The sequence below is a fragment of the Xenopus laevis genome, chromosome 9_10S, assembly GCF_017654675.1.
Source record: "Xenopus laevis strain J_2021 chromosome 9_10S, Xenopus_laevis_v10.1, whole genome shotgun sequence".
In the NCBI taxonomy this organism is placed as follows: domain Eukaryota; kingdom Metazoa; phylum Chordata; class Amphibia; order Anura; family Pipidae; genus Xenopus; species Xenopus laevis.
In genome coordinates this window covers 22,233,273-22,247,360 of record NC_054388.1, presented here as the reverse complement: position 1 = coordinate 22,247,360, position 14,088 = coordinate 22,233,273, and the positions used below count along the sequence as shown (strand labels likewise).

At 41.6% G+C, this 14,088-nt stretch overlaps 1 protein-coding gene across 1 annotated transcript in view; it reads right to left on the bottom strand.

The window, feature by feature from the left end:
* btbd17.S (BTB (POZ) domain containing 17 S homeolog) overlaps positions 1–14,088 on the bottom strand; it is a 45,266-nt gene that overhangs the window by 2,040 nt on the left and 29,138 nt on the right. Inside the window, exon 2 of the mRNA XM_018237706.2 lies at positions 5,868–6,144. Coding sequence (XP_018093195.2) covers positions 5,868–6,144 — 277 coding nt within the window. The remainder of the gene's footprint in view (positions 1–5,867; positions 6,145–14,088) is intronic.

Sequence of the window (14,088 nt, the reverse complement as noted above, 5' to 3'; positions counted from 1 at the left end):
TAATGGAAACTGCTTCATGCATCTAAAAATAACTAATTGGGCATGCAGCATGATTAATACATTAATATAATAATATAACCACAAGACATAATGGGAGAAATCCGCTCAAGGCTTTAATGAGAAAGGCATTAGGCAGCTTGCTGTTTTCGATTAATTAGACTTTCTATAGTGAGAAGTGAAGATAAGACAAGGCAGCAATGCAATGAAATGGCATCCAAAAACACAGCTATGATCATGCCATGTGTTGCCAGCATATAGGTACATGGTGTAGATCAGAAGGAAACCCAGAAACATACAATCTATAGTGCTAACACCCACATCCACACCCCGTACATGGTGTGGTTGTATTATAAACTGTGTTTGTCTTACATGCTCCCTTCTGCTTAAGGCCAGCCAGCCTTATATTTTTATCTTTCTTCCCTGTTAATAACATTGGCATCAAGCATCATTTTTCCAACCAGGCCAGTAAATACCAGCAAGGTGGAAACCCTTAATTCGACCACAGGCATGGCCCATTCCACCCAGTCCATGCCCCTAATCATTGAAAATGGAGAAAACAGGCCCAGATCAAAAGCACATTCAGCCTAGGGTGTGAATATATAAAACTGCCCAAACCTGGCTTTACTACCAGTGGTGGTTAACCACTCAAAATTCCCCCATAGTACGGCAATCACAGTTCACCACATCATAACCATGATACACATAACATTAAAAATATCACATTGAGTGTAGCTGATTTAGCTGTAGACTATGGCTGCATGGGCGGATTTTAATGAAGGCTTACATTTTGGGGAAATATATTTTCTGAGGTGAAGACTTCCACTAGGTTCCCAAAATGTATTTCTGACATTCTATGTTATTATACTTGATGTTTACTCTGCATTTATTTTGCTGTGTTTGTCAGGGATGTTATACACTATATATGACACTATTTTATCTCTGCTCTTACTGGATTGTATAAAAGTTGAAATACAAAACACACACATATATAATTGTTCAAGAGGGTATTCAAGAATATTTATTGCAGCATCACTGTGCTTTTGTGGAAGCACAGTGATGTTGCAATAAATATTTGGCGAATTTAAAGAAATTGGTGGCGAATTTAAAGAAATTGGTGTGCTGGTCCCTCTTCAACAATCATATACATTTACTTGGCCAAGCACCCGTAAAGTGGAAGTCAGAGTGCGGGTACCTTCCGTATTAATATATATATATATATATATATATATATATATATATATATATATATATATATATATATATATATGGGCCGGAACTAGGGGTAGGCAGTGTAGGCGCCTGCCTAGGGCGCAATCATTGGGGGCGCACTTAGGAGAAAAAAATTTTATCTTTTTTTACTATATGGTGCTCTGTTTTGGCCATTATTAATGCATGTGTTTAATAACCGCCCACCTCAACCACCTTAGTCCACTAGCAATGTCAGTTTCGCATTTCTGCTCCCTGTTCATCCTGTACAGCTGGCCTGTATCTTTCTTCTGTTGGACACATGCGCAGTGGGCGGCAGTGGCTGCACGTGATGTCACTTTATCAGTTATTACTTGCGCTAGTGTCGCTTTTGCTGGCTCACCTCACAAGATAGGAAACTTTGGAAACTGGATATTGGAGACATTTTTGGCAATTGTTTTTTGGTACACTGGCTGGCTGCTGGCACAGGTACACAGGGGGAAGGTTGTGAGGCAGTGATCCCCAACCAGTAGCTCGCGAGCAACATGTTGCTCACCAACCCCTCGATGTTGCTCCCAGTGGCCTCAAAGCAGGTGCTTATTTTTCAATTCCTGGCTTGAAGGCAAGTTTTAGTTGCATAAAAACCAGAGCCTCCTGTAGGCAAGTCCCGATAAAGGCTACCAAACAGCCAATCACAGCCCTTATTTGATATCCCCATGGAATTTTTCATGCTTGTGTTGCTCTCCAAGTCTTTTTACATTTAAATGTAGCTCACAAGTAAATATAGGTTGGGGACCCCTGTTGTGAGGGCTAATAAAATATATGGTGTATTTGCTTGGGCACTGATTTACTGAAGCTGGCCTGGCACTGTTAAGAGACCTGGTGACATTTTTACTGGCTGGCTGCTGGCACAGGTACACAGGGGAAAGGTAGTGGGGACTAATAATTAAATATGTAATGGCTAATAATGCCTGTATTTGGGCACTGATTTACTGAAGTTGGCCTGGCACTAAGGGGACCTGGTGACATTTTTATTGGCTGGCTGTTGGCACATGTAAATAGGGGGCGGGTAGTGGGGGTTAATTTAATATTGTTGCACTGATTCAGGGGATCCTGGTGTGGCTCTGGTTCTCTCACACTGGAGCAAGGTTGAAGAAGGATTAGAGAAATTTTGGAGACAGTTGTTGGACCAATTCCATGTGGCACCGACTGGCTGCTGGCACAGGTATATGGGGGCAAGTATTGGGGGCTAATTAAATATTTAATATGTCTGCACTAGTGCACCGATTCACTGTTTCACACTGTCCGGAACCCTGATGTGGCTCTTGCTTGCTTGCACTGAAGAAAAATTGGAGAAGAATTGGAGAAAGTTTCGACACAGTTGTTGGACAAATTTTATGTGGCACTGGCTGGTGCTGGCACAGGTACACGTGGACAGGTAGTGGGGACTAAATAAAATATAAATATTTTATGTGGCTGCACTGATGCTGACACAGGTTCAGGGGGCCCTGGTTACATTTTTATGGGCTGGCTGCTGGCACAGGTGCACGGGGCTTTACATGGAGGCTAAATACATGTTTGGGAAGGGAGCCCTGGCCTGGTAAAATATTCTCATGCTGGATGCTAGCACAGGTTTGAGGTATTATATTGTGTGTTAAATTTACTGTTAGTATGATGCAGAGTGTGATATTCTGACAATTTGCAGTTGGTCTTTTTCTATGCACTTTTTCCAGTTATTTAGATTTTTGTTCAGCAGCTTTCTGGTTTCGACTTTCAGCAGCTATATGGTTGTTAGTTAACCTGGCAACCAGGTAGTGTTTTGAGTAAGAGACTGTAAGATGAATATAATAAAAAAGTTACACATTTTTAGTCTCATAAGGCTCCAATGCTTTCTGACCCTTTTATGTGTTCACTGATAGTCAGGTGGTTTGGGTGGTCATGCTATATTATGCAGAGAATACAACCTGTGTGCCATTATCCTAAAAGATTTCTTTATTATAAAACAAAATGGTAAAATGGCAAGGTGAAAAAGGTAATTTGAGGCTACTTTTTGGGGGGGGGGGCACCAACTTAAGCTCTTGCCTAGGATGCCAAAATACCTTGGCCCAGCCCTGATATATATATATAGAGAGAGAGAGAATGATACTATTGACCATAGCTTTGGTGGGATGGCTATAATCTAAAACGTGTTTCACTAACTAAAGGTACATTCCAGATGGGGCACACGATAATATTTGTTTTAAAGGAGAACTAAAGCTTAACTAAAGAAGTTGGGCAGAAATGTTGTACATTATGTTTTGGGCTTGTGTACCAGCCGAAGGCAACCACAGGCCTTTAGTGGGAAAAATCTGTGCCTTCAAAGATGTCCCGGTTCCCCGTCATCTTTGTTTATTCACTGCACATGCTTTGGGCTTAGGGAAAGACACACAATATACTATAAATATATGTAATATATATATATATATATATATATATATATATATATATATATATATATATATATATATAAGGCTGATTAGTACGTATTTCGGATTATTGGTACATAGCAGCACAGAAACCAGCACAATTAGCATCATAATTAATTCCTGTGACAAGTTTGAAGTCCTGGATTATTACTGCTATAGAGATGCTGAACCTTTAGGCTGGTTCAATAAGTTCAGCATATAAAATATGGCATTTTTAGCCATATTTAGTGTTAGAGTTCAGTTCTCTTTTAAGAAAATACCCCTATCAAGCACTGTGGCTTGTTCATTGGGAGGGACCTCCTGGTATGGAAGGCCTCATTGGGGCACACACATTTTCTTAATGAGTGAGGTGACTATAGCACTCTATAGGGGACTTTTCTTAAAAAAATGCTGTTTTTCCCCCATCTGCACTGAAGGCACTGTTAGCCTGCACCTCCGGTAGGTGAAACAATTTTTTGGTGATCTTTGATTAGCCTTCCCAAACTCAAAATCACCCTCCGCCTATGACTACAGGCATATGATATCTCAGAAAACAGGCCTCTCGGTATCATTGCCCAGCTGGCAGTGTGCATAGTCAGTATGGTGCTGTCCCAGCATGACAATTTATATGGCAACTCACTTTAACACCTGTTCCTACATAACAGGTATGCAGTTCAGCAGCATATTGTTATGGAACTAACTGGTCCTTGGGTACATTGCTTCCCTGGACTAAATAATAGTGTCAGTCTGTTAAAATCCTTAGCTCTATTATATGCCCTGCATATGAAACTTCTAAGGAACCCCTCTCCTGAACTAGCAATTGCTCAGTCTTATAAGAGGGTTGATGCATTGCTTGAGTTAAGTCACTTGTTAAGAAATATTACTTTTCACTGTTACCCGTAAACATGCAGGATTTAACATAGGATAAGTTTAGCCGACCTCAGATATTTTTTACGCTCATCTGGCGGGTTAATGAGAGGCTGGAGTGATCCCTCACATTCAGGAGCATGTCCAAAGTGAGGTGTTTTGTTGGTATGCAATGTGCCCTTTCGACTGCAAATGCAGAGGAGAACTTAGTGCTGTGAAAGGTTTCTGTCAGTCAGTATCCGTCTCTGATATCTCTGGGAACCCCATAAAAAGTGGATTATTATTTGAATGTTATGTGTATCATTGTCATGGTGTCACTGGGATTGTCTTGCTCTGGGAACTGTTTTAAGTGCTTACTTACCAGTTGTAATAAAGCCAGGTTTGGCAAGGTTCATATGGTCATACCCTAGTCTAAGTGTGCTTTTGATCTGGATTCATTCTTACATTTTTTGTTTCAAAGGTTTTTGGGGTGCGCACCAATACCACAGAGGTACCACAACTTAATTGTTTATGATTTGTGGCACCTAGGATAGGTATGTATGTAGTTCAATAAGGTGTGCAATCCTGTTCCAGTTATAATAAATATATAAATAGCAGCAGGTAAGAATCCTGGTGTAAACTCTGAAAGCAGGCGATTAGGCTGTGACTGAGGGTGACCAGTTGAGAAGTTAGAAAATCAGGGTTGCTACCAAAAAAATTCTCTGATTTTGTTTGCAATCACACAGCTTTGGGCGCACAATTAAATATAATTTTTTATAAGGTAAGATGCATTTTCATCTATTTTGCAAAGAAAAAACAAAGACAAATATTACATGTTTAGACAAAAAAAAGCTAAGGGCCTTTACACAACAATGTGGTTCTGTACTGAATGAAATTGAACAAAGCCAACTGAAACACAGGGTTTACTCTGAGCAGCCTGACCATTGTTGCTGCATAGGACACTAAGAGCATTGTAATTTGCTGGTGCTATATAAATAAAGGATAATGTCACTATGCACATTGGGTAGAGCTCATCATGGAAAAACTCACACACTTTCTATTCATTCCTATTTCATTTTTAGAATCAAATATATGTATGAAAGTAAAAGTTCACCACTTGATTATTAATAATAATAATAATAGAAGTGTGTTTTTCCATGGTGAGCTCTAATCTAACATTTTGAAAAATCAGCCCCATAGTATAGAAAAGGCTTGTGCTATAACTCAGCATTCTCACAGGTCAGTATGAATTCTTGCCCTGTGCATAATCAGCTGAAGGGACTTACTATGGGTTTTGTACGTTGCAACTGCCCTACATGTATTAAATGACCCCTAATGTACTGTAGAATGTAGGATTCCTGTCTACACCATAACTTTGTATTCTGTACTTACCTGATGAATTTTTCAAACACAGCAGCACATTCAGCTGGTTCCTGCAGAGTCACTTCACTTTGGTTTAGAAGAAGTCCCTCAAAGATGTCACTCTGAAGTGTTAAGAGAAGCTGATGAGTGTGAATGACTTTCACTTCATTTGAGTTGGCAGTACGGATCCTCAGGGTGGTATCACTGGAGTTACTATTCTGAAGAAGGTCTTGTAGGCGATGAATGAGCATCGGAGAATGGTTGATAAGGGCGGCAGAGGCATCACCTCCTAGATCTGATTTCTGAGCTGTGAGAGGTGGAATTTATGAGAAATATATGATTGAAGAGTTGATATAAATTATTACTATAGTTTGGCTGAAATATCAGTCAGTCTGCATGAAGACAGACAAATCCCACTTCCCAATGATGAAATGTATATCTGCCATACTCCATGAAACCCAGCACTTTGCTTTGCAATACTGCCTACTTCTTGAGTGCTACTCCACACAGGAGGTGGACTGCCACCTCTGCTTACTATTCATAGTAAGTTAGGTTGAAAAAAGACACATCAAGTTCAACCTTTTAAGTCTTTATATAACCTGACTAACTGTTACGTGATCCAGAGGAAGGCAAAAAAATCCAACTTGAAGTCTCTCCAATTTGCCTCAGAGCAGAAAAAAGTCCTTCCTGACTCCAAGATGGAAATCAGACCAGTCACTGGATCAACTTGTACTATGAGCTATCTTCCATAACCCTGTATTCTCTCACTAATATAAAATTCCATTTTTATCTAGTGTATTAGCCAGAAAGAATGATTACATAGTAACATAGTAACATAGTAAGTAAGGTTGAAAAAAGACACCATCGAGTTCAACCTTTTTATTTATTTATTTATTTTAACTACCTATCTGCCAGTTGATCCAGAGGAAGGCAAAAAACCCATCTGAAGCCTCTCCAATTTGCCTTAGAGGGGGAAAAATTACTTCCTGACTCCAAAATGGCAATCGGACTAGTTCCTGGATCAACTTGGACCATGAGCTATTTCCCATAACCCTGTATTCCCTTACTTGCGAAAAAGCTATCCAACTCCTTCTTAAAGCGATCTAATGTATCAGCCTGTACAACTGATTCAGGGAGAGAATTCCACATCTTCACAGCTCTCACTGTAAAAAACTCCTTCCGAATATTTAGGCAGAACCTCTTTTCTTCTAATCGGAATGGGTGATTCAGGGAGAGAATTCCACAACTTCAAGGTAAAACTGGAGAATTGGTGATCCAACCCCTTCCTAGGACATAATCTAAAGTGACTCTTTATAGTGCAGAGAATTCCTAGAATTGTGTTTGAAATTCTAGGAATTCTCTGCATTATAAGGAGTCATAGTTGTCTATGGATTTACTTGTGGACTATTTCCATTGACATTTTCATAAAGGACACTAAGGGGCAATGTTACTTGATGTATATAACTTGGTGATCTGTTTTGGTAATTTACACCAGAGGAAAGGATTGGGTTACACCCTTCCCTGAAACGTTGAGTATGATGTGAAGTGGTGTCAAGCTGAACTACATGGATAAACACAAAATGTATTTTTCAAGTGGTTATACGCTTTCTTATTTTTAGATGATATACTGAATATGCCAAATATGCCGTTCAGTTTTGGTCTCCATCACTCAAACATGACATTATTGTATTAGAGAGGGTAGAGAGAAGGGCAACTAAGCTGGTGAAAGGTATGGAAAATCTTAGCTATGAGGAAAGACTGGCCAAATTGGGGCTGGAGAAGAGGCGCTTAAGGGGTGATATGATAACTATGTATAAATATATAAGGGGCTCATATAATAATCTCTGTAATGCTTTATTTACCAGTAGGTCTTTCCAGCTGACACGAGGTCACCCATTCCGATTAGAAGAAAAGAGGTTCCGCCTAAATATTCGGAAGGGGTTTTTTTACAGTGAGAGCTGTGAAGATGTGGAATTCTCCCCCTGAATCAGTTGTGCAGGCTGATACATTAGATAGCTTTAAAGGAATTGTTCAGTATAAAAATAAAAACTGGGTAAAGAAATAGGCTGTGCAAAATAAAAAATTTATCTAATATAGTAAGTTAGCCAAAAATGTAATGTATAAAGGCTGGAGTGATTTGATGTCAAACATATCAGTCAGAACACTACTTCCTGCTTTTCAGCTCTCTTGGTTTACACTGACTGGTTACCGTGGTTACCATGCAGTAACCAATCAGTGACTTGAGGGGGGGCCATATGGGTCATATCTGTTGCTTTTGGATCTGAGCTGAATGCTGAGGATCAATTGCAAACTCACTGAACAGAAATGTACCATGTGGCCCCCCTTCAAGTCGCTGACTAGCTCAGAGTTATAGAGCTGAAAAGCAGGAAGTTTGATTCTGGCTGTTTTATTAGACATCTGTTCACTCCAGCCTTTATAGATTACATTTTTGGCTAACTAACTAGATTAGAAACATTTTTTATTTTGCACAGTCTATCTATTTACCCAGTTTTTATTTTCACACTGAACTGTTCCTTTAAGAAGGGGTTGGATAGCTTTTTAGCAAGTGAGGGAATACAGGGTTATGGGAGATAGCTCATAGTACAAGTTGATCTAGGGACTAGTCCGATTGCCATTTTGGAGTCAGGAAGGAATTTTTTCACCCTCTGAGGCAAATTATTGAGGCTTCAGATGGGGTTTTTTTTGCCTTCCTCTGGATCAACTGGCAGTTAGGCAGATAAAAAAAAAAAAAAGGTTGAACTTGATGGACCTGTGTCTTTTTTCAACCTTACTTACTATGTTACTATGTTACTAGTTGGAAGGTGCACCGAGTCTACCTTTATTGCTATAAAATAGGTTTTATAACAAATTTCAGTCAACAATGACAGGATGACAATGATATCGAGAGTATCCTAATGGAGGAAAGGGATCTCTTATATATAGATCTGATTTTGAGTGCAGTGTTAAAAGATAGACCCTCCATGATAACTTGATGCGCAAGGAATTTGAGAGACACTTAAAAAAAAAAACACACTTTGATAAATTCTCCATTTCTTTTACACAGCTTTTTACACAGTTTTTTGTTAATTTTGTTTTCCACAGCAAAATAAATAGGCCCCTTTGTAGCAGCCACTATAGAAAGATACAAAGAACCAACCCATAGACAGGGCTGGGGCCAGGTAGGTGGGTTCATTTTAAGCCCTGTGGTAAATGTAAGGCATGCAGATCGGTGAAGAAATCAAAGGAAATACATTTAAAAAATGGTAAAAATATGAAATCAAGCAAAATATAATGTGTAATAGAAAGGGGTGAAGGGCTGACCTGTGGTTGCAACAACAATATAGAATCTTTGGAACTAGGATTCAAGAACTTGTTAGGAGGAGCATAAAAAAGAGAGATGTGGTATAACTAGATGGGGGCGTGGCCTAACCACCAATGTAGTGAGACACGCTTCTCTAGTGCTCCGGGGACAATCGATCCGAATCCTGTGCAACCTGCTGACCCAAACCAGCTTCAAAAGGTGCCCTTCAACATATGATGGGGGGCCACAAGAAAGCGAGCGAGCCGGCTGCCAGCAAGCTCGACAAATTTGTGCGGCTGCAAAACCAAGATGGCGCCCGAACAAGCAGATCCGACACGCCGCCATCGCAGTCTCTGGATCCCGCGCCACCAGCATCCCAATCTGAGCTGGAACCTACGCTCTATGAAGTGCTCAATGCAATCCGGGACACGAGAGTGGCGGTGGAGGTAAAAATAGATACGAGAGTGGAGGAGGTAAAAGTCAACCTTGCACTTCTCCGACAAGACCTACAGAGACTGCGGGAACGTACAGTGGAATCAGAGCGCAGGATCTCTGACCTAGAGGACAATACAAGAAGCATCCCGCAAACCATCACTGATCTCCGTGAACAGCTGAAACTGTGCAAAGCACATGCTGATGACCTAGAAGGGAGACAAAGACGGAACAACATCCGGATTGTGGGGGTCCCGGAGGGGCAGGAAGGTAATGCGCCAGAACTGTTCCTTGAGAATATTATTAGGAATCACTTGGGTGCTACACATCTCTCTCAAATGTTCCTGATTGAGCGCACACAGAGTACCGATGCGGCAGCCTCCCCCCGGTGCCCCCCCCGCACAATGATAGCGAAGATACTGAACTACAGAGATCGGGATGTTATCCTGCGTCAGATGCGCTCTAAAGGGGACCTAAGTCCTCTTCTTCCCCGACTACACCATGGAGGTGCAGAAGCAAAGAGCTAAATACGCCAACGTCAGGAAAAGCTGCGAGATAAAGGAATTGCCTACTCGACAGTCTTCCCTGCTAGGTTGAGAGTGGTCGATGGTGGGTCTGCCAAGTTCTTCACGACACCTCAAGATGCACTGGACTGGCTGGAGAGACGCTAACTCTATATCCGGACCCTACTCCAAGTGTTGCTGACTGGCTCCGTCATGCAGAAATCCTTTTCAATTATCTGAAGGGACTGTGAGTATGATTCTCCACAATACCATCTATCTGGACTGATGGGTCATTTGTTTCCTATTATTTACATGGGTGCACCTTCATATGACTGAGAACTTATGGGGGTTGTATCTACACCCGGATTCCAGAGGGGCTCATTGAACCCTAATTATAGTATATAACGTTTGAATGCTTTACAGTTGGGTTGCCATGTCCCAAGCGGACGATGCAAAAGTTTTGTTACGGGTAAAGGCCCACCCAAGGTTTCAGGGTGGACAGGGCGGGTTAGGGAGTTTTGGGTTCCCCCACTTTTTCCCCATATCCCTGCCCCAGGTTCCCCCCCACCTATGCAGCAGTGAGACAACCAAACAGTCATGGTATCTCATACAGGATAATGTCTAACGTAACCTTAATGGAACATCAGGGGTCTCAATGACAAATTCAAAAGAGCCCTAATGTTCAAGGCCCTTAAGCAATGGTCCCCAGCAATAGTGTGCCTCCAAGAGACCCACCTTACTGGTCAGAAAGTCTTAGTGCTTAGGAGAGGGTGGGTGGCGCAGGCCTATCATGCCACTTTCTCCACTCATGCAAGAGGGGTTTCGATCCTAGTGAAAAAAAGCCTCCGCTTTACCCTGCACCAAATCCATACTGACCACTACGGTAGATATCTCATTTTGTACTGTACTCTTATCACGTTTGAATTTGTGTTAATCAATGTATACCTGCCCCCTCCTTTTTCAACCGAGTTCCTGAGTACTATCTTAGCCAAAGTAGCTGTACTACCCCCTCTCCCGCAGTGCTGGGTGGGAGACTTCAATTGTGGAATGAACCCAGTGCTTGACAAATTTAAGTCCACGGACAACAAAGCTAGCAAACTGAAACTTTGGGCAGAGTCTATGGGCCTACATGACCTCTGGCGAGCTCGATACCCCACGACCCAAACCTACTCCTGTCATTCTGCAACCCACAGACACTTTCTAGAATTGATCTAGCCCTGGTAACCCATGAGACGGCTGCTAAGATCAGCCATATTAAATACAGGCCTCCCTACAGACCTGTGATTATTCAGCTCCCAGGAGATGGAGGCTTAGTCCCCTATGGCTTGCTCAAGAGGAAATCTCTGACAAAGTCCAACTGACCGCAGAGCAATACTGGGCTGAAAACCAGGGCACTGTATCCTATCCGATACGGTGGGACGCCTTTAAAGCAGTCTCTAGGGGTGCTCTGATACAGGCTATTAATACAGTGAGAGCAAGGACCCAATCTGAAATTAAACTAGCAATAGAGGAGGCTGAGGAGACAGAGAGGGCCCATGTAGAGACACCTTCGGATGAAACATATGATCAAATGGTCCAAGCGCAGATCAAGTTGAAATGTAAACTAACAGAAGCCACACAAAAAAAGCTATTGTATGCCTCCCAGAGAGGGTTTGAACAAGGGGAAAAATCCGGGAAATTGCTGGCATACCTATCTAAAGCCTCAATATCACAAACAATCATACATAGACTTACCTCAGACTCAAGGGGACTCAATAACAGATTCGAAACAGATGGCGGACTTATTTGCAGACTATTACACCACTCTATACCGCTCTAAGGTAGAATATACCCACACTCAACTAACAGACTACCTTGGAGATATTCCCCTTCCTAAGCTGCATGCCTTGCATGCCACTCTACTAGATAGCCCCATCACAGCTGCGGAGATAAGTGAGGCAATAGTGACCATGGCCCCTTCTAAATCTCCAGGCCCTGACAGTCTCCCCATAGAGTGGTACCGAACACTGGGGGCTACAACGGCAGGTACGATGAGTGACATTCTGTCGTAGTCAAACCAGGAAGGTAGACTCCCTCCATCCTTTGCCAATGCCGTTATTGTACTGATTCATAAAGAAGGAAAGGACCCTGCTCTCTGTGGGTCTTACCGTCCTATCTCCCTGATAAATGTGGATGCAAAAATTCTAGCCATGGTGTTGGCAGTTACACTACAACAAATAATCACACATCTGATCCATCCTGACCAGACAGGGTTCATGCCTAAGAGGTCCACAGATGTCAATTTAAGGAGATTATACTATAACATGCAAGTACCACATGACAACTCGGGGTCCAGGGTGGTGGTCTCCCTGGACTCCAAAAAAGCATTTGACTCGATAGAGTGACCTTACTTGTGGGCGGTATTGGAACAATTCATTAAGTGGATCCAGTTGCTTTATAGCAATCCCACAGCACAAGTTTGGGTAAATGACACTATCTCCTCCACCTTTCCGCTGAGTAGGGGGACTCGCCAAGGCTGCCCACTATCACCGCTCCTCTTTGCCTTGGCAATAGAACCACTGGCCACCAAAATCAGCCTGTCTCCACATCTATCAGGCTTAAAATATGGCCCTGTGGAGGAGAGGATATCCCTCTACGTGGATGATGTCCTCCTTTATTTGGCGGACCCAGGCCCCTCCTTGGCAGAAGTGCTAAATATTTTTTCAACTTTACGATATATGCTGGCCTTCGCATAAATTGGTCTAAATTGGTAATTTTTCCCTTAGAACCCTCCCTTGAGCAGAACCAGACAGCGGACCCCCGCTTAAAGTGGGTTACAACCTTTAGGTATCTTGGGATTAATATCCACCTTGACCCGGAACAGTTTATACCCTTAAACGTAATCCCAATTAATCGGCAACTGTCTAAATCCATACAGTCGTGGGGGCACCTCCCGCTAACGCTGTGGAATAGAATAAATATAATAAAAATGGTATTCCTACCAAAATATTTGTACCTGTTCCATAACTCACCGACCCCACTATCCAAGCAAACCTGTACTGCCATTCAAGCAATGATAACACCCTTCCTGTGGAACAACAAAGGAGCTAGAATCTCTTCCGCTAGATTGATGGCCCTGTATGCCAGGGGGGGCCTGAGTCTCCCCAATTTTTACCTCTACTATATTGCTGCCCAGCTTAGCTATGTTAATTGGTGGCTAACTCAGGACTTAGATAACCCCAATGTTATATTGCAAGCCAGGCTCTTGGGCTCACTAGAGGCCCTAAGGAACTATGTGCATAGAAAGCCTAGGGATTATCCAATATTACCTCCTTGTATGAAAGCCCCTTATACAGCCTGGGTACATATGGCACATTTATTGACATTACCATGATGATATTGTATGTTTTGAGAAATGCAATGTTGTATGTTCTGCAAATAAATATGTTGTTTTCACTGCTGATGTACTATTCTTCCCCCCCCCCTTTCCCTTCCCTCTTTCTTTCTGTACCCTATCCCAGTTACATTTAAAACAATAAAAAGAACACCTTTAAAAAAAAAAAAAAAAACACAATGGAAGAACAAAATCATTGTTCACAGTTTACAACACATCAGCCTTGGGAGTCAAAGAGGTGATTTTAATAATGCTCTACTGAGCTCAGAAACAAGGTAGATTTACAATTCTTGAAACTTTAACCCTGCTTGGGATTAATGAGGAGCAAAGTTTTTTGACCTTGTGATTCCCTTCATTTTTTTATTTGATATATTTGACTTGGTATAGGAATAGTCCTAAACTCCATGTGACTGTGACCATAATATATTATTGAATGTATCTGGGATTAATGAATGGTAAAGTGTAGTGGTGTGGAGTCAAAGCATATAGTTGGGATTTTAAAAACAAGAAAAAGCAGTAAAACCCCACACTACCTTACTAAAATTAATTGAGATCTAATTATACTATTATAATAATATGCTTAGTTCTCAATCAATTTAGCACCAACATACAATTAATGGTATTTCAATCGATTGTGTTATA